Source organism: Falco punctatus, assembly GCF_963210335.1.
Source record: "Falco punctatus genome assembly, chromosome: 11".
NCBI lineage: Eukaryota > Metazoa > Chordata > Aves > Falconiformes > Falconidae > Falco > Falco punctatus.
Window position 1 is genome coordinate 6,519,454 of NC_137591.1, and position 26,487 is coordinate 6,545,940.

The following is a 26,487-nucleotide window of genomic DNA, read 5'->3' on the forward strand; positions in this document are numbered from 1 at the left end:
CCTTTAAGGGAGCGGAGCGGCTGCTGCCGGGAGCGGTAGGGCCGCGGAGCTGAGGCAGTTGCCCCGGTGTTACAGCGGGGCCGCGGCCTGCCCTGGTGGGGGGCGGTTGGGTCGGGTCGGCGCTGCCTTCCGGGAAGGCCGAGGCCGTGGGGAGCTGCTCCTCGGCCAGGCGGGTGAATGGCGGCGGCGGATGACCTCAAGTTCCAAGGTAAAGGCGGATATGGCAGGTGTGAGCGCGGCCCGGCTGAGGGAGCGGTGGGACGTGCCGAGCCTTGGGAGCCTTCTGGGCCGTCCCTGGGTAACGGCTTCCCTGGAGCGCTGCCCGCAGCGCCAGGGCTGCCTCCCGGTTCCCGAGGGGGAATTGTGCTGTGGGTGACACCCGCTGTGGTGGCAGCTGAAGGCGGGCAGCGGGCGATGCGGAATGGTCTGTGGTTTCAGACTGACTGAATTTTTGAAAAACAAATTCGGGTCTGGAAAGACTAATTTTTGGAGAATATATTAAATTTCCCCATTTCTAAAGCCTCTCCAGAGAGGCAGCCTCCCCCTGTCCTTGCAGGGGCGTGCTGGTGCTTGGGCTGGGGCTGATGGTGGGAAGGAGAGGTGGGCTTTGGCGCTGCTGGTTCGTCACCGTGCAGGCAAATTAGCAGAAAAGACAGCCTCACGCTTCATTAACTAAGTAAACGTTCAGCTTGACCGAAGCCAGCTTGGGCTGTACAAAACAGGTTGCACCTGACATGCTGAAGCTGGTGTTGTCTCTTTTCTTGGGCTGCATATGGGTCTTAATGTAGTTTTTTGAGCCACAAGAACAAAAATTTTGGTAGCTTGATCATCATCACCTGTCTTGTAATGTACTTATTTACAGAATTTGACGATGCAGCTAATTTGCTTGCAGCAAATCCTGATGCTACCACAATAAGCATTGATGAGCCAGTTGAGATCCCCAAGAATCAGCATGGCCGTCTGCAGGAGCCAGGGAGAGAAGAGGATGATGAATTGCTGGGGACCGACGACTCCGATAAAACAGAGGTAATGCTCTTAACATCTGCAGTGTCTCCACTGGCACATATATAGGTGGTGCCAGCAACACTGAGAGATTTCTAGAGGACATCAGGGATTCATGCTGGGTGACTTAAAACTCTTGCTTCTTCTCTGTCACGAGTTACTTTCTCAATAGTGGAGTTGGCAGAAGCAAATGCGCGCTGGCTCTTCAGCTGTTGTGGTTTACAGCCTAGGAAATTGTACTGAAATGGTGGTGATGTAACTAAGCAAATAAGCCAGATGAATGCAGCAGCAGATGAAAACCTAACACTGTTTGTTTCTCTTGGTTCTGCTGTGGGCTTGGCTACTGGCAGGAGAGCAGGAGACTTTGAAACAGCCAGGTCTTGTCTGAAGGGTTGAGATAATGCAGCCATCAACAATGCCAGAGGAACCTGTGATGCCAATGATGGCGTGTATTATAAATGATGTGGCAGAAGGCAGTGGCAGCTGCTGCTAATAAATATTAAGGGGGGGGGGGGAAGGGAAACTGTTAAATAATTCATAATTAGAAGCACCCTGTTAAGTTTGTTTTATGTCCGGGTACAGAAACCACTTAACTATTGTGTAAATGAAGTAATAATGTAATATTTGTAACATTTTCCATGTTGCCTTTCCCACCATACAGCTGCTTGCAGGACAGAAGAAAAGTGCCCCTTTCTGGACATTTGAGTACTACCAGACATTCTTCGATGTGGACACGTACCAGGTTAATACTCCACTCCAGATGAGAGCTATTGTCAGACCTCTGTCTTATCCAGGCATTGAGGTTTTTTTCCTTCTTGGATTTTCACACAGAAAAATCTGTATGTTTTCATAGGTCTTAGACAGAATCAAAGGTTCGGTTTTCCCAGTACCAGGGAAGAATTTTGTAAGGCTGTATATCCGCAGCAATCCCGACCTTTATGGTAGGTATGAGGTGTGAGAAGTTCTCTTCTGTGCTAAATGTTTTGAGTTTGTCTTTATTTTTACTCGCTAAACTTAAAAAACAAGAGGACAGAGGAATGTTATTGAACTTTTTTGTTTCCTTTTAAGGTCCATTTTGGATATGTGCCACACTTGTCTTTACCATTGCTGTCAGTGGCAATCTCTCCAATTTCTTCATCCATCTGGGCAAACCAACATACCACTATGTGCCCGAGTTCAGAAAAGGTTTGTAAGTAGTCGATAAGTCCTGAGTTCGTGGGTTTCTTTCTTTAATTTGTTTTTTTCCAAGGCACTAATGAAGTAATACAAAAAGGGGTCACAGCTCTGATTTAGCAGTCTTCTGATTGATTGCTCTCTTTAAATTTAGAGGGATGTGAAATGAGTCCTTAAGGTGGGTTATAACTGGCAGAGCCCTACTCCTCCAGAGCATAAAGTAATTACAGGGTTTTAGTAGAGCAAGCAGGAATAATTAGTGCTATTTTCTAGCCTTAGTGAATGCCCCCTTGTACAGAGAGTGAAAGCCCAGCAATGGTCACTGTGGTGCTTTTGGAGGTGCCTTTTTAGATCTGTGGCCTCCTAGGAACCTGCAGGCCTCGGACAGAAAATTACTAAATTACGTGTATCACCTACTGAGGGTTGGAAGTCGTTGCCTTCCAGCAAACTCAAAAATAAGCAAAAGATGCTCAACTGATAACATGCTCCAGAGAACTCATGAGTGGAGCCAGTTGTCTATGCCTGTCTTTGTAGTATGAAGGAGGCTGCTGTCCCTGCAGAGGAACATGGTTTTGTTGGTTTCCAAAATCCACAGCATACTCAGAAGAATGCTGCCACTTGGGAATCCAGTCACTTTGATATCAGATTTAACGCTCATGTCTATGTTCTCTTTCAATTTTTTAAGCACGTCTGCATTCTATTCTCATTTTTCAGTAGCTGTTAGTAGCCGAATTTCTATTTTTAACTAAGTTTTTCTTTACTCCATGCTCTTCCTTTTACACTGAAACCAATGGCACTTTGTACACAACTGTAATAAAGACATTGCAGATATCAAGAGAATACTTTCTGGAGTCTTTACTTTTAAACTAACTTGAAGTGCTGGCAAAGTAGTGGGTGTAAAATGGATGTAAATGCAAAGTTCTCGGTTTATTAATAATTAAAACTTTATATTTTGAAAGTAACTACAAAGGTAGCTTTGTAGTTTTAAGGCTAAAAGCTTCTACATGTTTGATTTTTGGCTAGTATTCTAAGTAGAACATTTAACCTTTTGTCATATTTCCAGTATCCATAGCAGCAACAACGATTTATGCATACGCTTGGCTTGTTCCCCTTGCTCTGTGGGGATTCCTGATGTGGAGGAACAGTAAAGTTATGAACATTGTCTCCTACTCGTTCCTGGAGATAGTGTGTGTATATGGCTACTCCCTCTTCGTTTACATTCCCACAGCGGTACGTACAGCCTTAAGAGTGCACCTCTATTACATGCCCTGCAAAAAGGTCCTGCTTTAGAAAATTGGCTATTTCTTGTAATATTGTTTGTATTAGTCAAAATCTTGGGGACTGGGCAAATAATTGGCTCCTTTTGCTTGGCCTAGAATAAAGCTTTTTGTTGAAAGTTGTGTAGTGTAAAGAATTGTCGTGGGTCAGGGAAAAGCCAAGCAAGGGTGCTGCTGGTGAGCCTGGCAGGCAGCCTGAGGCAACTTCAAGAACCATTCTGGGCCACTCTGGCAAGGAGCAGACCTTGGAGGGGGTCCCCGAACTCAGGGGACATATGCTTGTCTTATCCAGGAGCAAAGCTGTTGTTACTCTTTCCTCAAATAACAGAGACTATCAGATAAGGCACAAGTTAATTTGTGCACAAATTGGCTGGAAGCGATGGAATGGCATAGAACAATGCATTAAATAAATGAATCCCTGTTTCACGGAGTCTCTTTAACAATAATTTTCCTCCCTTTTGCAGATTTTGTGGATCATTCCACAAAAAGTGGTGCGCTGGGTCCTGATGATGTTCTCCCTGTGCCTTTCGGGGTCTGTTTTGGTGATGACCTTTTGGCCCGCTGTGCGAGATGACAACCGGAGGATTGCACTGGCAACTGTGGGAGCCATTGTTTTGCTTCATGCCCTACTGGCTGTTGGCTGTTTGGTATGACACTGCCTTTCCTTTAATCTCTTAATTCCCGTGACTGGTGACACGTTGTGGTGCAGGGAAGAAGGGGTTGGCTCATTGCTGGAAAATCTTTTTTTAATGAAGAAAGAAACAGTACTTCTGAAAATCTTCTAAAGTAAAATTTCCAATTATTTTAAATGTAGCAAAAATTGATGCCAATCTGATTTTGACAGTGCTAGTAACAAACTCAATAACAAATTACAGAATCGTAGAATATCTCAAGTTGGAAGGGGCTCATAAGGGTCGTCAAGTCCAACTCCCACAATATCACTCACAGAACAGTCTTAAATTTATCTGGAATTCATTATAATATCAGCAAAGCATTAATCTTTATAGTATCCAGTTGCAGTTTATTCCAGTGAGTACTATGCTTAGTCCTTTAAAATGAGTAAATGTTCAATATTAAGTGTGTACTTGGGAGTTTTATGTATGAAAACATAAACCTGCTAGAACTTAGTAAAGTATTGGTGTTATGAAAATGGAAGACCCTATGCTACTGAAATACATAATGAATAGTGCTTAAATTATTTGTTGTTTCTTTGTTGTAGCAGGCAGAATATTATCATCCAGGCTTCAGTTCTGTTCCCCCAGCTTCCAGATTTGGTTCCCTCGCAGCTCAGCATGCAGGGAGGCAAAAAAAAATAATACAACTCTTGCATTACCAGGAGACTTGCAGCTAATTTCAGTGGGGTTCCTGTCACTGGAGCCTGCCTGGAGCATCATCAGTTAAAACAGCAAACAGTCAAATAAATACTGTGATCCAATCCTTTCCATCGCAGGCCTTCTTCAAAGGCCTTAGCTGCTGTTATATGTAAAAGTATAGTTTAGAGCACCATTTTAGTTGCTAATCTGATAGCAAATGTGGATCTTTTCTGGTTTTATTTCAGTGCTGTGTTTGTATGTTGTGAACAATGGGTGTGGAAAGAACGAGCTGGGATGAAGCAGAACTGTTTGTTTCTCTGTAAACAGTCTTTTTCTCCTCTGTAATAATGTAGGCATACTTCTTTGATGCCCCTGAACTGGATTTTCCTGCACCTATTATCCCTGTTCACAATGGAACAACAGTCGTAACAAAAAGTCAATAAATAAGGTAAGAATCCATTCTAAACTTTCTTCTGTAATCACCACAGATATCTTGAAACTTTTCCCCATTACTACAGTTGAGTGGAAAAGGGTTTAATGGACCAATTTTGCCAAATGGTGCCTGTATATAAATACCATTTATTAACTTTTTTCCAGTTTTTTACATTTTTATGGCTATACTTAAGACTCTTGAGGAACAGAGACGTGTTATCTTTCTTTTCTTTGAAGTTTACTCTTGGCAGAGAAATGCACATTTAAATAACCTGCTCCGATCCCATAGGTCATATAAAAGATGGGTGTTGGGTTTTTTCCCCCTCAGTCCCCTAAACAAGCCCAAAAGTGTTTGTTAGAATTCTCACTGCACAGGTAAAACCTAAGCAATAAACTATTGTACTCCTATTTTCTTCTCCTTTTAACATTAAAAAGTAAACTGAATTTTTAACCCCTCAGTGTTTGTGACATGTTTCAGAACAGCTCTTTATATGGGGACATCCGTGTAGCCTCTGAGCAGGGCTGACTCCATCCCTACGGACTGCATTCCTGGTGTGGGATGGGTTAGGGTTTTGCTTCCTGGTAGCTGGGAGTACTGCCAGCAGCAGATGACATTTTGAGTTCTGTTGGAGACATGAGACATGGAGCAGGTCCAGGAAAAGGCTGATAGACATGCAGAGGCCAGGCCTCTGCAAGTACACCAGCCACAAGTGTGTATGTAGAAGTTGGAGCATTTACTGACTAGAAGCTGTGTTAGATTAAAAAAAAATATTACTAAATGGCCAAATATGCCTAGCAAAAATGTTCATAAAAAATGACCAGCTGTGACACAATTTCAGAAGCTCTCCTTCTGCAAAATCAGTTTCTCATTCCGGGTGCCTATTAAGGTTCAGTATGATAGTAATGAATTTTAGTATTTGGATATAAATATGTGCCTTACTGCATCCTCTGGTGCCTGTGAGGAGCTGTAATATTCACAGGAGTTATTTGTCTCTTTCAGATTACAATGCCTGTTTCTCCATCTGTACAGTAATTTTATTTTAGATTATTTTTTCACTGGAGACCATGGAAAGTGCAAGAACAGGGTGTGTGTTTTTAGTAGAAGAAAGGACAGTGATGTCCCGTGGACTTATGGACATCTCCATGCTTACTGGGGACTGACTGGTTCCATGAGGAGAGTGAATGCTTGATCCTAATCCTTTACAGTAGTTTCTCTCTTTTTTTTTTTTTTTTTTTTTTTTTAATGCTATCTACACTCACCACACTATTTTGCCTCTGAATAAAGTGTTCTGAAGGTGATTGGAGATTCTTATTTTGTGGATGAATTGCCCAGTACACCCCCTCAAAAGCCATTGGGAGGATTTGGTAAAAAATGTGAAGGTGGGGTGGCAGTGAGACAGGGTTTTGCTGTGTTGCTGTGGAACCACCTTGAGGTACCCCTATGCAGCCGCTGAGTCCTTTTAGCAGCAAACGCCACCTGAACATGGTTCATGCTGTCCCTGCTCTCCTGGGCCTAGCTGCATTCTTTCATAGAGTCATTTAGGTTGGGAAAAGGCTTTTGAGAGCAAGTCCAACTGCAAACCCAGGATTGCCTAGTCCATCACTAAACCATGTTGCTAGGTGCTGCCTGTATGCATTTTTTTAATTTTTTTTTTTTTTTACACACCTTCAGGGACACTGACTCCACAGCCTCCCTGGGCAGCCTGTTCCAATGCCTTGCCATACTTTCAGTGAAGAAATGTTTGCTAATATCCTGCCTAAACCTCCCCTGGTGTATTTTGAGGCTGTTTCCTCTTGCCCTGTTGCTAGTTATCTGGGGAAAAGAGACCCACCTGCCTACAGCCCTCCTTTCAGGGAGTTGTAGAGAGCGAGGTGGTCTCCCCTGGAGCCTCCTTTTTCTCCAGGCTAAACACCCTGAGTTCCCTCAGTCACTCCTCATCAGCTTCGTGCTCCAGCCCCTATGCCAGCCTTGTTGTCCTTCCCTGGGCATGCTCCAGCCCCTCTACATCCCTCTCGAAGTGAGGGGCCCAACCCTGAACACAGGATTCGAAGCGCAGCCTCATCCCCGGGCCTGCGGCCTGCACCGTTTCGAACACAGGCCAGGCTGCCGCTGGCCGCCTGCCCCCTCAGCCACACCCTGCCCCGCCGAGGGGCCGTGCGGCTTTCCCCGCCGGGCTGCCGCCGCCGCTCAGGGCCCAGGGAGCGGCGCTGTGCCCGGGTGGGGTCGGCCGCGGGACCCACGCGCCTCCCCCAGGCCTGGGCCTGCCGGCCCCGCGCGGGGCACGCCGGGACTTGCAGTCCCCTGGCGCTACCCGGGACGTCACTTCCGCTCAGGGGGCGGGGAACGTAGCTCTTCGCGCCTCCCATTGGCCGCCGGCCGGCCGCCCTCCCGGCGTGCGGCGGAAGTGGCGTGCGGGGGTGGCCGTGGAACGGCGGAGACTTTGAACGGCGGAGCGGGCGGCCGGGCCGCAGCCATGGAGGCGGGGGCGGGCCGGCAGCGAGCGCTGCTCCGCCAGGTGAGTGCGGGGCCTGGGATGTGGGCGGCCCTTGTACCCCGCGGCCCCTCACGCTGTGCTTCCCTCAGGTGCTGGGCTGGAGGGTGGCGGCCGCCGTCGCCTGGTCCGTGCTGCTGCTGCCCGTCTGCACCGCGGCCTTCATCGTCCTCAGTGGCCTGGACCCCTTCCACCCGGTGTGCTGGATCACCAGTAGGTGCTTTGCCCTCCTGCTGTGGGGCGGGAGCCGCTCGGGGGGAGGGCTGGGGGCTCTCGTAAGGGAGGGGCGTGTGTCTGTGTGTCTGCAGAGCCTAGAGGGCCTGGGCACGGGCCTTCGTCTGCCTTTCGGATCCACTTGTCACCGTAGTAGTGGCTGCTGGAGTGCTTCGTTACATAAAGTAACCCGATATTAATATTTTAACCCCGTTTATAAAATAAAATCTGCCATACTGGACAAGTTGCCCTTTGATGCTTTTGTATTTTTACAGTCAAGTGTTTGTGTATGCGGGTTTCCCCTGCCCCCCACCTGTTGCCTCAGATGGTGGGAACTGGCAGTGGCTTTGTGTGACGCGGCTGCTTGGTTTCTGAATGGTCTTTAGGCTCCGAAATGTAAGTTTCGGTGATACTTACAGCCACAACAGCCATAATCCTCCCTAAATAAAAATAACTGTTGCAAGGTCATGTAAAAAAAAAATTAAGCGAAGTGACTTAATTATCTGTTCTAAGTACTTGGACACACTTCCCCTTTCTGCCCTGTGCAGCTGGTGCTTGCATAAAGAGCTTCAGGTTCCTCTAACTTCAGTGTGTTGAATCACAGGTTGAAATATCCTGAAGTAGTCACTCTGTACGGTGAGAATAACTTTCCCCAGAGTGCACACAGGAAAATGAGAGATGTTTAGATGGAAGCTTGATACCTGTAGTCATTTATCTGCTCCAGGCTGAAAGATTTGATTTATTTCCCTCTTTGAAAACACAAAAGCCTAAAATAACTAATCAAAAGTAATTAGCTCTGTAAGGAATTTCTTACCTTGTAAGTGTAGCTGTATGGTTGCAGCTTTTATTAAGAGAAGCTGTGTTAGTTGACCCGTTGTTTAACTAATTTTGAAAGTTTTTGATGGCTTGTTTTTTTTTTTTTTTAAACATTCTGAGTGCTCACTTAGGAGAAAACCAATTATAACGGTGTAAAATAATTTCTGTTAAATTTAAATATGCTTTTATGCAGAAATGTACAGCTGGACAGATCACATGTGAGGTTGGAGAGTCCGTTGAACGTTATTCCCCTTTATGCGCTTAGTGGATTATTGCCAACTGCTGAAGTGTTCTGTTAATGTGTCGCTGTTGTGTTACTGCAATCTTCTGAGCAATGATATTTTTTTAAATTTTAGATTCTTTCAATGACTTATATACTTCGTATGTCATCTTTTGTATCCTCCTTATGTCTGTGGTGGTACTAGTCATAAGCATCTTCAACGTTGAATTTTATGCAGGTGGGTTATATAAATTGTTGAACTGTCTGTGATACCTGACTTAGAGTGACTTTTTCAAGAGATACGTATTTAAATTTGATGTACTTAACTTTTGTAGATTCCTTTTAATACAGACAATATACAAAGCTTTTATTTTAAGTAAATCATCCCAGATTCCTGCTTACCTCATGGCTGAGACACTCTTAGCTGAGCCACTTCATTGATTTCTTTATCATTTAGTGGCCATTTCCAGCTGTGAAAAGTTCTTTGGTGGCAATGGGTTGGTTTTGGGTTTTTTGTGTGTTTGTTTGTTTTTTTAAGGAAGGGTTTTATTAGTAAGAAATGAGAAGTCACTTTTGACTTTTATTTACAGTTGTGCCATCAATACCATGCTCTCGATTAGCACTGATAGGAAAAATTATTCACCCTCAGCAAGTTATCCATTCGGTTGTTCATGCCATAATGGGAATGGTGGTTGCTTGGTGTGCTGCAGTTATGACAAAAGGGAAGTTCCAGTTCCTTGCTGTGCCCTGCATGCCTTCAGAAAGGTAATTATTTGTGTGTGTGTGTGTGTGTTAAGTTATGCAAAGAACTTTTATTTTAAAATGTATTTACTGATGTAGTCTTTCAAACAAAACACTAAAATTTTAGTAGTATGAAAAATAAGCAATTATATGTTGATATCCTTTATTAAAGGACAGAAAATACCCTAATTTGCAAATGTTACAATGGACAGAAGAATAATTGGGCCAGAAAACGTGCATTGCCAGGATTCTTAATGGAAAATTGAATGATGACAAACTGGTTGTCGCTTGAACTAATAAGTCTTGGTCTGTCAGTTAATGTGACATACTTCTTAAATACCAGAAGAATCCCTGTGTGTAAACTACAAAAGCAGCTGGTGGCATTCCTGCTTTAGAAAAAACTTAACTGAGATCATCATATGTACAGATCAGGAAAGTAAAATCAAACTTTTCATTTTAACTTGCTAAGGCTAGAATGACTATTTTTTAATTGAACTGAGAATTAATTCTAGGTTTTCTGTTTTAGCTTAGATGATGCTGTTCCTGAGATGTGCCTAAATGAGTATCACCTTTTTTTTCTACTTTCTGGAGCTTTCATGGGATACAGTTACAGTCTTTTTTATCTTATTAACAATATGAATTATTTGCCATTTCCAATCATACAGGTAAGATGTTTAAACACCTTTACCAAAAGACATGTCTAAGTAAAACAGTGATAAAAAAGCTTTGATTGTTTATAGTTTTGAATACGGCAGTAGCAGCTGTCTGTTGGTATGCTTTCACTAATAGATGAAGTGTATGCTCAGTTAGCTTTAAACGCTCGTAGAGTCAATCTTCCTCCTTCCTGCTCAAATCCTTTTGAGTGAACGTAGAAATCTGGGATGCTGAGACTATAAAATTTACACTCCTGTGATGCACATTAAAAGCTGGCTGAGGTGGACCACTGCAGAAAGTGAACTACAGAAAAGAGGTGATACACACAAACTGACTATTAACGCCTGGAACTGACAGCAGGGGTCACCTAAAAGCTGAAAATTTTGCGAGTGAGAACCCCCCCCCATATTATCAGTTGTAACTGGGTACCAGGTCACTTAAAACCTTAATAGCACATTAGATCTTGCTTAAAGCTCAAACATGCAAAGCATGTTCGTCTGTGTAGTGCTATGGAAACTGAATCCCATTAATTCCTCTGGAGGGGGCTCTAGCAGTTCTACAGAAATCCGTGCGGGTGTGAGAATCGGCTTGTGAAACAACATCTTATAAAAATATTTCTTCTGTTACTGTAGCCTCATAGCATCCATTAACTTTGCACGATTCCCAGATTTACAAAGTCCAACCAATTTGGTAAAAGGTATCTTTAAAGGAGGTTGGTTGTGTTAGTGGAAAACATTTAAGTCATGACCATTCAGTTTATCGGCAAACCAAGCATTGTTGTGGCAATGCTGTAGTTCAGTATTTTTAAAAATTACATTATTTGAATATTAATTCTGTCTTTTTTAATGCAGCTTAGCCAAGTAAAAAATTAAATTACTTGGATTTCATTTGCATATAATGTCAGACGGGTTGCTTTAGTTGTTAAGAAAGACATATCATTTGTATGGAGAAAGGTGTCAGTATTATGTCAGTATTACATTGCTCTCACTGCTTGGAGGATTACTGACTCTCTAACACTTTCTAGTCTGAATTTGCCCTATATTTGAATGGCACACTTCTAATCTAAATGAAATCTAGTATGTTAAATATGTCTTCTTTGGGTTTTTGTTTATTTTGTGTTGGCGTTTTTCTAGTTTGTTCCCCTGTGTATAGTCAATTTACCCCATCCTCCATTTTCACACTGCTACAGGTAGGAAGAGGGAGGAGGACTAGAGGTGATTATAAAATGGCAGAAAGACATCAAGAGAGTAAATAGTAGGTGTAACACCTGGAATTGTGTTAAACTAATTTTTTTAATTCATCTAGTCTTCAGGTTTTCAACTGCCTTTTTTTTTTTAAACGGTTTCATTGATTCGTTCTGAATGCAGAATACTAAACTATTTTTTTGTTTGTTTTTAGCAATACAAGTATTTACGTTTCAGAAGATCTTTGCCTCTCCTTGTTAAACACAGTTGTGTGCAATCGCTATATTTTGTTAGAAACTTCTCTGTCGCATATTACTTTTTTGGTAAGGATTCCTGATATTCTTTCTTTTTTTTTTTTTTTTTAATGGTATTTTTAATCAGTCAGGCCTGTTATAATATTTTTCAGCCTTCCCAGGTAACTTGGTGAAGGCACATAGACTTGCTTAAACAAATAAAGAGAATCTAATACCTCATTAAAACAGTAAAAAAAGGCAGAGGGTTTTTACAGCAGTATCTGTATGATAGCAATTCTTACAGTCTCACAGAAGGTTGTTTAGCATAAGAGAAGTGGTTCTTCTCCAAAGAGAGTAATACCTTCCATAAGGTGTTATCAGCAAGACAATAAAAAGAACATGACAGTATTTTAATGAGAAAGGAGTGGAGAACAATAGTTTTATAACCTGAGGTGTGTGTTTGGTGCTATACTAAAACACAGGCTGCTGCCTCTGGTGATCTTTTCTGTGCAGGAGATCTTGTTGCAGGCAGCTGTGAAATAACTTGCATGTAAAAGGAACTACCAAACTCTAATTGGCTGGTGGTTCACAAGTGTGTATTTTAAAACCTGATGTGTTGGGCCACTGTTTACATACCTGTCCTGATTTGTGGCAAAAAGACTCTAAATCTAAAATCGGAGCACTTTTAAAAAAAATAATTGTTTTAGTCTGTAATTTATATTCCCTTTTTTCTTCAAATATTCCCAATTATTTTTTAACATGGATAAACATCTCCATGCCTTGGACTGCTCCTTCCATTGCCTGGTATTGGAAATGTAGCATCACAGAGCTGAACCTGATATACCAGCAGTGGGCATGACTTGTTGCTATATTGTCACTATTTTTAAAGTAAAAACTAGCACTTTGGCTTTATTTTCAAGTGTACTTTATATTATTTGGGGGAAGCTGGGGAGACAAAGGCAGTGTGGCTCCCTCCTATATGAAAATGAAGTTTGGTCTTTAAAACTATGGTAAAAAAAATCTTTGCTGATGAAGGTGGTTGCACTGAACTTTCTAAAACCCAGGATTTTTTTATATTATGGTTGTAATTATCCTCCTAAGTGATGTCAAAATATGCTAGAATTATTTAAACTTTTACATTAGGTGATAAATTAGAGGTATGGTGGTCCTATATCAGTTTCCATTAAGTCTTTAAAAGCACTTTGCTGCTGCCTGTGCTGTAGTGAAAATTAATATTAAATTACTGTTAACCTGCTTTTGTTAGTGAGGAAACACAATTCAATGCTGAGAAGCTAGCAATAAAAGCTAAGGTCTGCATCTCTTAATGTATAGTTGCTGGCCTGAAGCCTTTTCTCTTCTATTTCTTTGCAAAACAAACAAACCCAAACAATCCCCAAACCCCAAAGGCAGACTGTTTCCTGGTGCAGGCATGTTATAGAGACAAGAGACTGGTCTTGTATGTGCATTCTACTTCTGTCATCTTTTTGGCCCATTGTGTATATGCTTTGCAGTGTCATGTTTGTTTCAGTGTTTCTTTTTTGACCCCCTAGGTTACATCCCAAAGATGTGGATAAGTGCAACAATGGATCTTCATATAGACAGGTCAGTAGTATGTTGTGCTGAAAACTTGCTGGAGAATATTGCTGACAGCTCCCTTTGCTGAAGAAATCCAGCATAGCAACTGGCTCTGTGTGTAGTCAGACTTGGTTCCTTCCCTTCCCACACAGAATGTGGGGAGCATGGGGTACTTCTGAAATGGATCCAAAAGGAACCAACATCCCCTTGTAGGAACCATCTTGTAGATAGTCATTAAGGAATCTTCTCTATTTCCTTCATCTCTGTAAGTGTTTAAAGTATTAAAAATAATACTCCAAATTGCATATGTGTTTTATCTGCTTTTCTGTCGGGGTTCTTTTTGGGGGTGGTGGTGGGGTGGTGCATCTTTAAATGGCTGCCATTTGTTTTAAAATAGGGAAGCTGAAGTCTTGATACCTTAATTGACTAAACCAGTAATCATTATTATTTCATATTTCTTTTTCTTAGTTTCATCACAGTTATTGAAAAATTCAGTAACTGGTATCTCAAGCATCTTTAAGAAACTGGGTTTTTTTTTTCAAAAAAAAAAAAAAAGCAACTTTATTCTTGCAATTGTTGCTACTGTTAACAGCTTACTGTAGACATCTTCCATAATAAAAATACTTGTATCTTCTTGGTTGTTTTATCTGCAGCAAACTGCATCCTCTTGACACTCTGACTGGCTTATTGGATCTCTCCTTGTTTTACCATGGCTGGCTATGTGGTGTATTTCTTCTGATTACCTGGTACACTGCATGGTTACTCTTCAAAATCTACGCTACAGAGGTTAGTACTTAGTGGCAGTGCTAAAGGTGTAACATTGGTGTTTAACAGATAATGCTTTCTTTTCAAAAGCAGCTTCACTAGGAAGTAACTTGTTTTAAATTCTTGCATTTTCAAGGCATGCATTACAGGTAGTATCTGATAACTGAGTAGTTGAGAGAGGCCCAGGCATTAACTGACTTTCCCTTTCTCTCTTTATAGCAAGAGAAGTCTGTGCTGTTTACAAAATTAATGCATTGTTATTGCCACCACATCTTCTTGCTCATCGATTTCTGTTTCCATGTCCCCCTTCTCCTGTTCGGAACTGATGTTAAATCTGTGCAGATGCTATTGGGGCCACTCTAACAAAGAACCACTTTGTGCTTCGTAGAGTCTGCACAGCGCTTTTTAGGTGTGAAGGCAGATGAGCCAGTGCATGGCCGATAGGTGTCTGGCAGAGTGTACTTCACTAGCTTGATCTCTGCATGTGTTTCCATGCAATGATTTTGTATTTGAGCATGAGACTAGCTGAAGACTTGCGACAAACAGCTACAGGTTACAAGGGAGGATAACAGCCAGAAACTCTATAGCTCTCAATCAAATTTTACAACAGAAGAGAGAACAAAATGCTGCCAAATTTCTGTGAGCTAGGCTCTAGAAATCTCAAATTCAGGCAAACCATCAAAGTATACTGTTCTCCAGAGCAGAGACATGTTAATCTAATTCAGGCTGCAGTATTAAAGTAGACTTCAAGCAGTCTTGGGATTTAAGACACTTGTGCTTTTTCATTCAATCATAAAGTTACAAATTAATGTGGCTAAAAAAAGATCGTTTAAATATGTAATGAATCTTATTAGAATAAATGTGAGACTATGATTGAAGAGAGGAAAAAAAAGTCTTGCCAACAAAGAATCGGAGAAGGCTTGATCTTTGTTGACAAATCCAGATATTTCTTTGTAAGAATAGAGGAAAAAAATTATTCATGTAACTTAATTTTTTTAAAAAAAACATTACTAGTCTGCAGATCTTTAGGGGGGAAAAAACCGCAAGGTTTAAATCCTGGATCAATGACTTGGTGCAAAGCACTCCTATGGAATGAAATGGCATACAGTGCTTGTTGGAGTGTTAGCATTGATTAAAAAGATCTAGTTGTTGTGACTGCATGGAAAAAAGATTAACAATGAGTTAATCTGAACTGATGTAATGATGTGCCAGAATCCGCTCCAACAGCTCTGAGGTGTAAACAACCTATTCCAAAGGATAATAGTTGAAGTGCCAGTGGATGCTGTGATGTCTGTAATTATTGTATTGCTTAAAACTATGGAAGACAAAAGAAACGTCCAGCTGTGAAGGTATAAAATGGACCTTGCCCTTTTGACTGTTGAACAAAAGATCTGTTTTTCCACATTGTTTATTTTTTTAATGAGCTAAAAAACTTCCAAAACGGTTGGTAAATATTTGCAGTGTTAACTGAAAAGTCAGGAAAGAAATTGTAAATGTAGTCCACGTGAAGTCACTTTATTAATGTTTTGAAAGTAGTTGCTACCTCAAATCTCAGTTTTGCAGTTGGAAACAGAGGAGGCTAAAGCTATGATGTGTAAAATGAGTACAGTAACACAATTATGTCAGCTTTGTGCCCAAAGTCATCCACGTTAGAGTTAAAAAGATGCAGTGTTTGATATGATTTAAGCACTGCTCTTTAAATCTTAAATGTTGTAGCCGCAAGAACAGAAATTCTATTAAAACACAAAGGTGAATATCATGATGGCAAAAAAAGTAATTTGTTACTTCATCAGTGAAACAGTGCAAAAGAAGAATAAAACCATCTTTTACTATTTGGTAAAAGAACTCTTGGTTCTTAACCAGAGTGGTTACACTGATAAAGATGGACATTACAGTGAAGATTTCAGTCTTGTTTCTGAATATGGTGTCAATAGTTTCTTCCCAGGTATATGGTTAGAGGCATTTATTTTCGGAATGGTATAATGCCCCAGCTATGAATTATATGGGTACATGGAAGGCATTTGAAGATAAAGATATCTGGATTTTCTAAGACTTCTCTATTTTAAGCATAAGGAGTAAAGTAGTCTTGTTTGTCTTGGGCATTTCAGGCTAGTTTACAGTAAATTGAAGCAATGAGGTGTGTGCTTTTGTAGTTCATCGTTCATCTGACAAGTAACAACTCAGCTGTGGTCTTTCATAAGGTTTTCTTGTGTCTTGCTCTGTATAACACAACCTCTGATGTTTTTATTTAGACGCATCATTTTCCTGTCCAGCCAACTTTTGCTGAGGAGACAGACCAGTGCCTGCCTAAAATCTTAAATAGCAATCCTCCCCTCATTATAAAGGTAACTGAATTCCCACCATGTTCCCAGCTAGACGGGTGCTGAGGTGGTGTTTCTCAAAGCATGCAATCGGACCTTCTAGGTACCAGGTGTTTGAATTGAGGTGCTAGTTCTTTAGAAGGCTGCCTCAGAATGCTCAAGGAGGCAGTTACACCTAAAGGTGAAAATTAGTTTAGTAGTGACATCTGCTGGTGCTCACAACAGTGTTACTTTAAGCTGAAGACAGACTCTATTTAGAACTAAGGTCTGTTTGTCTGCAGCATAAGTAGTATATTAGTGTGTACTTATGCAAAAAGAACAGTTTTCTTTAACTCTTTCAACTTTGAGTCTTGTCAGATGAGCAGGGGTTTTGTCAAACCTTCGTACCCTCTTACCACTTTACCTCTGCTACTTATATTTGAGGTCTTACATGTGGGTCCTCCTTTAAATTAAAAAATTATGTCCGTATTTATGTTGTGTTGTTTTTTTTTTTTTTTAAAAAAAAAAGACAAGACTGATAAGCTACCTCAAATCTGTAAGTGAAGGAGAGTAATTTTGGTCTGGCTATGGTAATCATTAATGGGATTTACTGATTATAATACTGAGAATTTTGAGACATTCTATAAGAAGTATTATCTAAATAAAGGTAATGCTATTCTCCTGCACTTGCAAAATCCACATTTACTGATTTTACAGATATCTCATAAAACTGGCGATATTATAGACTGCAATCCATTTAAATCCTTTTTTAAGCTTTGCTGCATTATTGAAGGATGAATGGGGAAGGATCGAGCATAGCACAGTTAAAGGGAGAGGAAGTCTAATTTATAATCTCAGCTGTTACTAGAGTGTCTAATTTATAATTGGGTCTTGCATAGTGTGAGAAATCTGGTTATTTTTGGTTTGCTACGTTAATTACTTAATCACATGAAAAAGCAGAATTAGGTCCTTTATGGTATGGCACACTGTAGTCGAGCTCTGGCCTGCAAAAACAGTTCTTGCCTTAAACTTTTTTGCCTCTTAGGCTCTTTCCGTCTGAGCTGTTAGCTGTTAAAGAAGATGTAATTTTTTATCTTAACACTATCAGTGAAGTCCTCTGAAGCTCTTACTAAGAGCTTACTTTGGCAGCCCCATCCAGAGTGGTTCTAGGGATGTGTGCAGTCATTTGCCTCTTTTCTTTTTCTGTTACATGGCTGGGTTTAGTCTGCGTGAACTCATTCTGTTAGGGATTGCTTTTGTATGATTAACTACATTTTTGAAGGAAGTACATTGGATTTTGCGTGCTCTAAAACATTTTCCTTTCTTGGTAGTTTTTAGCCTTACAAGACTTGACGTTACTTTCCCAGTATTCTCCTGTTCGACGACAGGAAGTCTTTAGCCTTAGTCAGCCAGGTAATTATAAAAATTAAAAAATTATTTCATGTTAATTCTTTCTTTTTTTTTTTAAGTGTTAGTCAAATGCTTTTAGAAGTGATATATTGCTGTGAGTCATGCTACATAAGCCAGGAGGCCTCATCCCTATGGTGCCTTTTCCAAAAGGATGCTTAGTTATCTATATTCATACAGTTTCATCTACTAAACTCAAAAAAAATTCTGGTGCCTGTTTGATTTAAATGACAGCCGTGAGGAAACACGGGTCTTAGGACATTGAAAGCAGGGTCCTTTTGACACCACCAGTCAAACAGTCCAAACTGAATAATCTAAGAGATGTGTATGAAAACCTACGGTTGAGGTGTGAGTGAGGTGAAATCAAGCACAAAGAAGAGCTAGAGCTGTGAAAGCAAACAATGGCTATAATTTCAGTTAGTACGCAGGACTCTTGCTGTATACAAAGATATGGCAGAGAAGGTCAAGTAAAACTGCTTAGAAGCCTTCACGAACTTTTTGTTACACCTTATCAGGAATTCTAGTGTTTGTACTACTTCAAAACTGTTTACCGTCACCATTGGTATTTGTTCATTTTCGTTGTTCAGTGATTTCAGATCTGATGGGCTGAACTGCTTGTTTCCTGCTTGCTTAGCAGGTTTCACCCAAGTCTTTTTAGAGTTATGCATTGACAGAAGGGCAGAATCTGTCCATGTTTTTATCTTCTTTTCAGTACAAATAAACTGTCGCAGTGAAAATACGCTGTCGTGTTAGAAATGGAGTGGAAGTATAACTTTGAAGCTTATGCTGAGAGCATAATATGGGCACTGTCAAAATAGAAGGGTAAGAATCTGGGTTAAACACACCTACTGCACTTTCTTTTTGTGTGCGTGCTGCTAGGTGGACACCCGCACAACTGGACAGCAATATCAAGGGAGTGTTTGAGTCTTCTGAGTGATCTGACCCAGAGGCTGATCACACAGCAGGAAGCTGCAGCAGCAAATGGGAGAGCAAAGCAGCCAGCAGGAGAGATGAAAGGATCTCCACAGACTCCAGGTATGTGAGGAAACGCTCGTAATAGCTTGTAAAGCATGAAAGTACCAGTAGATTACATAGGTACGTTAGTCTCAAGTTGTATGGGGAAAATGAGTCACAGGAGTTTCTGTAAATAAATCCAAACTAAAATAGTCTCCCTCCCAATTTCATTTTGGGTATTCTTGTTGAAGTAATCCCAAAATAACTAGAAAACTTGGAAAGATCATGTTTGCTCAGTTTGTTTACTTTGCATGATGTTATTTATGTTCAATACAGTATTTTTTCCACACTTGTATGAATAAAGAAAGTCTACTAGTAAATGGTTCAACTTAGTAGAGGGAGAACTTAAGTCTTGCCAAGAGATGCTTTGTAATTTGCATAGCTGCTCTTATGATTAGTTTAAGGTGGTAGAATTATTTTTTGTTTTGTTGTTGTGGGGACTTTGAATATGTTTGTGTGATTCACTAATACCACTGTAGAATAAGAAAAGCCAGTCTTGACTCCTGAGCTGTGTGCAGCCTGCAAGCATTTCTGGTGTTTTACATGCCAGACTTAGGCATCATTCCTGGCAGCAGAGTTGTGTTAGCGCAAGGGGTGCCAGGTAATTGAATCCCTTGGCAGTCAGTGCCTAGGATACCAGTGTCCTGGGAACAGCGGGGAACTGTATGTCAGAGTTTAATTTCTTCTGGTGCTGCTTTTCCTTGGATTTTGGGACTGACATGTCTTTTCTTGCATGCCAAGCAGAATCAGAAAAAATTGCCGTTCTTCTTTACGTAGCCTTTTTTCTGGTACTTAAGCCTACAAGCACACTTTATGCAGATATATACCAGGGCATAGTAATGATGGCTAGTAAAAGGAACAAAATAAATAGATCCACAAGGTTCTTTCTCATTACTCCATACTCAACGTGTACTTTTTGCAGAACTGCAGTGGAAACAGTGTCCTTTAATAAAAGCTTTGACAATACGGAAGTTGTTGAGATAGCAGTCGAATAACAAACCCATCTTGTATTTTGTAAGCACCAGCCTGCTTCTCTTCATGCAGTGTATTCTTTGTCGTTAGGAGCTGTTGGTACAGAAGACATGTCTTTCCAGTCAGAGAGGTCTAATATTGTGCCCAGAGCCTCCATGTCTTCGCTGGCTAAATCGTCCCTAATGCCTTTAAAGACATCACCTGGGTCTAATGTTGGCTCGCCTTTCAGCTCACCTGCTTTAAATTGCAAGACAGGAATTCTGGATGTAAACTCCCCTTGGCACGGATCAGTTCAAAGTCCTAATGTTATGAGAAGGGGACCAAAGCTGTGGACATCAGTTTCAGGTAGAGATTTTTCCACAGCACTGTTTTTAACCTGTCGATAGAGATCTGTACCTTAAGGATTAAAGTGACAGCCAACTGCTTTTTCTGAAGATACTGTATTTCTCTTGTAGATCTGCAGATGAATGGCTCCCACCAAGAATCCTTCCCAGTGCTCTCTGCTGCAAGAGTTGGCAGTGAGGCAGTACAGCCAAGATTTATTTACACGTGGCTTCAGAACAAGCAAGAACAGGTAGAGCAGAAGTTGCAGTACCAATAGGTTACAGCCAGTGCAGCTTAGGTGTTCTCCCTTCTGCAATAACTTTCCAATTTTTTGAATGAATACTTCCTTCTCCAGTTAGCTTACGTAGTAAAAAATCCTTCCCCCCACCCCCAATCCCTTTATACTGTGAGAAAATGACAGAGTTGACGAGGGCCAACTGTGCATAACTTAGATAAACACAAATGATATTTGTAATCTGTTGTTTCTTTTCAGATAAAAACCTTCTTGTCAAAACGAGTGCTGATAATGTATTTCTTCAGCAAGGTAATCATCTTATGTTTTGTGACTGAGTGGCATGGACTAGAAATGTGTGCACATATGGGTTCTGCTGTGGCACTGTGTACCTTTTCAATATAGTAACACTTCTAAAACCTTTTAACCTAAGGTTTTCCATTGAGTACAACTTTCCACTTACTGTGAGTTTCATAGCAGCATTATCTCATACCTGCATAAAAAAGAATAATAACACTTGTTTAAACTCATATGATTATAAACTGCATTTTGCTTAAAGCATCATGTTCCAGTAAAACACAACTTAACAATTAGTATACAGAGACAATTGCATTTAAGTTTTCAGATGATACAGCTTCTAGTTAATTTAAAAAATCAGTTAACTGCTTTTTGTTAGGTCAACATACCAAATGAATTCTTGATAGTGTTCCTTTGTGGAAGAAGTATCTAGATTGTTGGGAGTTTCTGCTTATGAAATACTGGTACTAATATTACTACTACTTTTCAGGTAAATTTGAACATTTAAACTAAATTTGCATAGTGTTTACACAGCAAAACAATTGGGTATTTCTCTTAGCCTAATTGAACAATAAGTCAGCATCCTCCTCTAATTTAGATCTTTGTTTTTTAAGGATTTAAATGTTTCCTGCAAGTAGAGATAATATTTTTATATGCAGATTTTTTCTGTCTATGTGATAATGGCATGTGCTTACATGCACAGTGTTTTCTGGTCAGTTATAGGCTGGAGTGAAGATGGAGGGAAGCAAGATCATGAAAATAGGCTTGGGGGAATTTTATTGCCCATTTAGCCCTTGAAAACTAGCTAGCTAATATTCTTTTAACTGCCAAATATAGTTTTGTGGGCAGTTCCTGTCCAAAAAGAGTTTTAGTTTCTTAAAAGATCAGATTTTTCTGGGTATTCCCTGAGATCTGTCAGCCTTGCAGGCTGAGGGGAGGGACATGACCCTATCAAATGTATAATGCCTTAATTGAAACCTGCACTGTTGGGTGATATTATTTATAAAATGCACTCAGAATGCTTTGATTTCTTCTCAGCACCCAGAAACCTCCATCCAAGCTGTCTTCTCTGATGCCCAAATGCACATCTGGGCTTTGGAAGGTAAGTGGTTTCTGTTCCCAGGTGATCTGCTCTGTTGGCTCATGAACTACAACAACTGAAAGGATCTGGTTCCAGGTTTCTGGGGCTTGTGCCTTATAAAAGTAATAGAAGAAAAATCTTTGCATTTTTGACAAAAACCTGACTGCACTTCAGATACCAACATGAATAAAGGTCTAATTCACTTTTTAGTTTTGAGATCCCATGTGAGATCTCTTAGTTTATGTTCTGGAGAGATTTGGTAGAGATTCTGTAGAGGTTTGTTAAGAGATTCCTAAACTTGATGTCTGTTGCTTGTCTCCCATGTGAGCCCATGTATCCCTTCTATGTTCTTTCCTGTAACAGATCTATGATGTCTTTTTAGAACAGCTTTTCTGGCCGAAGGCTCTTGTTAGTTTTGGAGAGTTGAGGGAAGGAGGCACTCGGGTAGTAAAATAGAAAAAGATGATCTGCAGAGAATTGAAAGAACAAAGGCAGTATGTGGTTGCACTATGGGATTTTGTTTGCAAATACCAGTATTGATAGAATCCTTTATTCGATTCGACTGTGCAAAAGTTGATCTTTTTCCTAGGTTGTATGCTTTATGGGCAAGTACACCATGCTGTGTTAGAGAGGGTGATAAGTTGAGATGTATACAGTCAGGAGACGGGAATCACAGCAGTTTGCAGAAAAGCAGGAGACACCATTTGTGTTTTAACTAAGGGCAGAGGGCTAGGCTGAAACTGAGAAGGGATTTAAAGCTAAATCAAAGTTTCCCTCAGAGTAGTAGAGAGTTCTCATACAAGCTGAACAAAGAAAGTTAAGTCATCTGGAAATGTTTGTTTATGGCTAGAATTGTGAAATAGTTCCTGACTCTTGGTTGATGTCAGGTGCAGCTCTGGTCAGAGCAGTGAAAGGAGGACCAATGCTTTTTTAAAATTTTTGTGTATAATCTCTCTTGCTTATCAACCACAAACTATTGTATACCCGCCAAATCAGTGACCAGTTCTGAAGCAAGCCAAAGCTGCTTCAGAGTCATCTGGCTGCTGTAAGTTGTAAAGGATTCCTCCACGCTAGTAGAATCTTCAGACAAACCCATGATCTTTGTTAATGCAGAGAATTTTTTAAAAATTTTTGTTAATGTTGAGAATTCAGTAATCTATAGCAAACTTTTTTTTTTTAAAAGGTCTGTCTCATTTGGTAGCAGCCTCTTTTACTGAAGACCAATTTGGAGTTGTCCAAACTACACTGCCAGCTATTCTGAATACTTTACTGACTCTTCAGGAGGTAAAAAATGTTAATTTTTTCTTACTCAGTTTGTTCTGCAGAAGAGAAGTAGTTTTGCTAATTTTATATTTTGACCTTGCTGACCATTCATAACATTCAGGTTGTTACCATTGCAACAGCTCTTCTGCAGTTAATCTAAACAAAACAGTTAGTTGCCACTATGTGCATTATGAAACAGCTGAATAAAAACCTGTTCAGTTTTTAAAATGTAGAAGTAGAAAGCATCTGTTTAATGGAACGTTTAATTAAAAAAAGGTACTGTGTGCTTAGTTAAAGACCTTATTTCAGGGATGCAACAGTTATTATATTTTATGCATAGTTAGGACTTAAATCTTTATTTGGCTGTACACAATTCTTCACGGAATGTGGAGCACTTGGAGACACTGCAAATCACAGGAGATAAGATTTGTGTGACATACCTCTACTAATACTAATACATTACTCTCAAATTACTGATGTTTGTGTAATGTGTATTTTTAAAAAAATCAAGATTTGTTTCCAAGGCTATGTGTGTCCTATTGACATAATCATTTTACACTGCCTTGATGGAGATTCTTGAAAAGAATTTAGAGGTTATTAATGTTTTTCTGTGCAAGTAATTTATCCAAGAACAGCCATGGCGGGGCGGGGGGGGGGGAAGCCAGTACTCTTGTTTCTTAAAGAAAGAAGTCACAATACAGAGGACAGAATTGTCTTTCTACTCCATCGTGCTGTGCTTAGCATTTAAGACTCATTAACAGAGAATCTTACTTGACAGAACTTGGTTCTTTGTTCACATTGATAAGTGAGGAAATGCAAGGTCAAGCTCATTCTCCACTACATTTGTGTGTCTTAGTGGAGTTTCTGAACTTTCACTTTTTTTTGTGTGTGTTATTTGACATAAAGATGTTGTTAATTACACTATGAACTAATTAAAAGATGAAAAAAGTTGACTTTACGTTTTTCTCCATCAGGTTGTAGACAGACATTTCAAACTGCCTCATGTTTCTAGCAAGCCCCCCAGGATTTCAGGAAGTCTGGTAGACACATCCTACAAAACACTACGATTTGCACTTAGGGCATCTCTGAAAACGGCACTATACCGGATAACTGCTGTCTTTGGAGAACACTTAAAGTAAGAACTTTTTCATGCTTGCTTGCTTGCTAAACTTAGTTTTAATTATTACTATTGTAGGACCTATGAAAAGGGAAGTTTGGGTGAAAATCCCTTCAGGCTGTTATTGTAACATGTATTTTAGTATTTTTTGATTTGTGGAACCTTAAAATATTCTTGTGTAGATATATGGTCCCCCTTGGAAACTTACTATTCATAGATTTCTGGGCAATTTTTCTTGGTGACTTTTCATGAAACTCTTTAGGAGCAGTCCACGAATACCACTTGTTTAGTGAATCTTAGCTGTTGGAAAAAAAAGTAAATTAACTAGAGACAATTTGTCTGTCCTGTGGGGAGACAATCCTGAGAATCCTATGAAGAGTCCAAATATTCAAATTCCCTTGTTTCTTGATTGTCTGATGGCTCTTTCTCAGCTACTGTCACAGCAGGCAGACTTCCATACTTGGCCACTGAATATGTGGGTCTGAAACTTCCTGCGGTATCTGCTCATCTCTCCCTGTGGGGATGAAATGTCATAGTTTAGAAGTGCTCGATATATAGGAGAGATCATTTTAAGAGATTCTTTCTTACCTAAATCATTCTTGAAAGTTAAACAGTTGTTTGTATGTGTTTTGATGGTAAGGAAATAGGCTCAGTTTCTTGGGACAAGTACCTTTTAGTAGTGGAAGCTGTTGAGTTTAAGAATGGACAGTTTTAAGGGTTAATATACGTTTTTGTCTTGGAACATAGAAAACCCAGCTGTATGAAAACCCTAAAATTTAGCTTCAGGGTAATTGTTGATTTCAGTGTATACTTAATTTTGGCATGAGGCTTTATTTTGTGGTATATTACATTTAATGTAAAAATCTTATGTTCTGCATTTGTTTTTAGTGCAGTGCAAGTGTCTACAGAACATAAGAAAAGACTTCAGCAATTCTTGGAATACAAAGAATAAGATTTTGATGCAACTACTTTTTTTTCTCCCAGCACTTGGTAAGAAGAAGGTGGGACTAATGAGCCTTTTTGTCTTGTTTTTTTGGAAAAGCATATGGAAGTACAAGTTACAGAACAAAACTCTTATAACTGTAGAAGAGCTCTTTCAGGTTTGAATCGTCTTTTGTATAATAAAACTTTTTTTCAAAAATTCATCTTGCCTTCTTTTAATATCACTTACAAATGAGAAAGTGTCAGTTCTTATTTTACGTAAGACTCTGACATTTGAGATTATCAGAGTTACTTCGCCATTCGAATCCTTCACTGCTTTTCACATATTCTTTCCCTACCCTTTTCTGTTAAAGGGCTGTGAGGAGAGATTTACATAGATACTTAGTGTGCCTAAGTGTTTCATAAATTTAGTTGATAACACTTTTAGTGCAGATGAAGTGTGTACTTTAAGAGTAAGAAACAGATGTGCCCAGGAATAAAACATGCTACTCTTCTTGTAAGATGGAAGTACTCCTTCAGAGTCGAATGGGTGTGCAGAAAGACATTGTTAAGACACAAATACTGCTTGAAAAGCTAGCAGCTTGGATTTTATCTTTAAGGTGACCTAGGGAACTAAGTTCTAATCTGTGCTGAAACATATAGGAAACATTACTGCATTTAGTAAAACTCCCAAGTAATGACGTTAATTAAAAGTTTAGGGCGCAGTTTTCTGTTGAGGGGGAAAGGAAGGATATTTGCAGCATATTTAAAATAATATACATTATTTGTAGCTTCTGGTGAAAAATGACACTTTTTAAAGCATTTTTTTTAAAGCTTTTTATCTGGAAGTAAACCTGTCTAAATTGTTTGAAAATTAACTACTCTGTTTTTAAACTGACTCCAGTTATTGTGGTATCTACACTAGAAAACATGTATTGGAGTATGAAGAGCTTAGATGTAGCTGCAGTATGTCACTGTAATATCCTTGAAAGAACAGTCTTGCAAATTAATTTACTGTGATAATTTTCTTTCCATTCTCTTCAGTGTTGTTAGTCCTATGGTTTTGGGTTGTTTTTGATAGAGTACCTAAGATCTGAAGATGGCCAGAGTGCCAGTTATGTTGGTGTGATGAAATGATCAGCTGACAGTGAGTGGTTGTGTAGTAATAATTCTCTAGGGGGCCTGTGAGGTTTGGGTAAAAGAGAAAACCCCAAATCTGCAGAGGCCTGTATCTTGCTTTCCTCAGTACCAGAGCCACGTAATTTTCTTGTAATGCAGACACTGCATGTGTTAGATTTTATAGTGAAAATTTGAACTATATTGTTCCTTTTGCATTGAGATGGCTCACAGCAAACAGTGTAAGGTGATGGACAGCCTTTCATTCTGTTTAAAGGTTAAGCACAAAGACTTTTAAAGCTTCCCCAGGCTTAACTTCTACCACAGGTTTGACTATTATGTCAAAGTCTCTT

At 40.0% G+C, this 26,487-nt stretch overlaps 2 protein-coding genes across 4 annotated transcripts; both read left to right on the forward strand.

Annotated features, from left to right (window-relative positions):
- The first annotated feature begins 27 nt into the window (after positions 1 to 27).
- Positions 28 to 6,436, forward strand: YIPF1 (Yip1 domain family member 1). Of its 2 annotated transcripts, none has more exons than XM_080406232.1 (9): positions 28 to 208; positions 863 to 1,026; positions 1,664 to 1,744; positions 1,856 to 1,943; positions 2,071 to 2,187; positions 3,239 to 3,405; positions 3,917 to 4,099; positions 5,119 to 5,213; positions 6,198 to 6,436. In XM_080406232.1, exons 1-8 carry the CDS (start codon positions 178 to 180, stop codon positions 5,206 to 5,208), a joined length of 921 nt encoding a protein of 306 aa, XP_080262358.1. In that variant the 5' UTR covers positions 28 to 177; the 3' UTR covers positions 5,209 to 5,213; positions 6,198 to 6,436. The 2 variants fall into 2 exon arrangements, with proteins under 2 accessions (XP_080262358.1, XP_080262359.1); XM_080406233.1 differs by having other exon boundaries at positions 893 to 1,026.
- Positions 6,437 to 7,599: 1,163 nt separating this feature from the next.
- Positions 7,600 to 25,242, forward strand: NDC1 (NDC1 transmembrane nucleoporin). 2 transcript variants are annotated; one of them, XM_080406209.1, is made up of 18 exons: positions 7,657 to 7,713; positions 7,782 to 7,902; positions 9,075 to 9,176; positions 9,529 to 9,703; positions 10,206 to 10,344; positions 11,732 to 11,840; positions 13,301 to 13,352; positions 13,979 to 14,111; positions 16,343 to 16,435; positions 17,722 to 17,803; positions 18,677 to 18,832; positions 19,874 to 20,128; positions 20,239 to 20,357; positions 20,601 to 20,651; positions 21,675 to 21,738; positions 22,901 to 23,001; positions 23,955 to 24,115; positions 24,986 to 25,242. In XM_080406209.1, the coding sequence occupies exons 1-18, from the start codon at positions 7,672 to 7,674 to the stop codon at positions 25,047 to 25,049; spliced, it is 2,019 nt and encodes a 672-aa protein (XP_080262335.1). In that variant the 5' UTR covers positions 7,657 to 7,671; the 3' UTR covers positions 25,050 to 25,242. The 2 variants fall into 2 exon arrangements, with proteins under 2 accessions (XP_080262336.1, XP_080262335.1); XM_080406210.1 differs by lacking the exon at positions 7,782 to 7,902 and having other exon boundaries at positions 7,600 to 7,713.
- Positions 25,243 to 26,487: the final 1,245 nt, after the last annotated feature.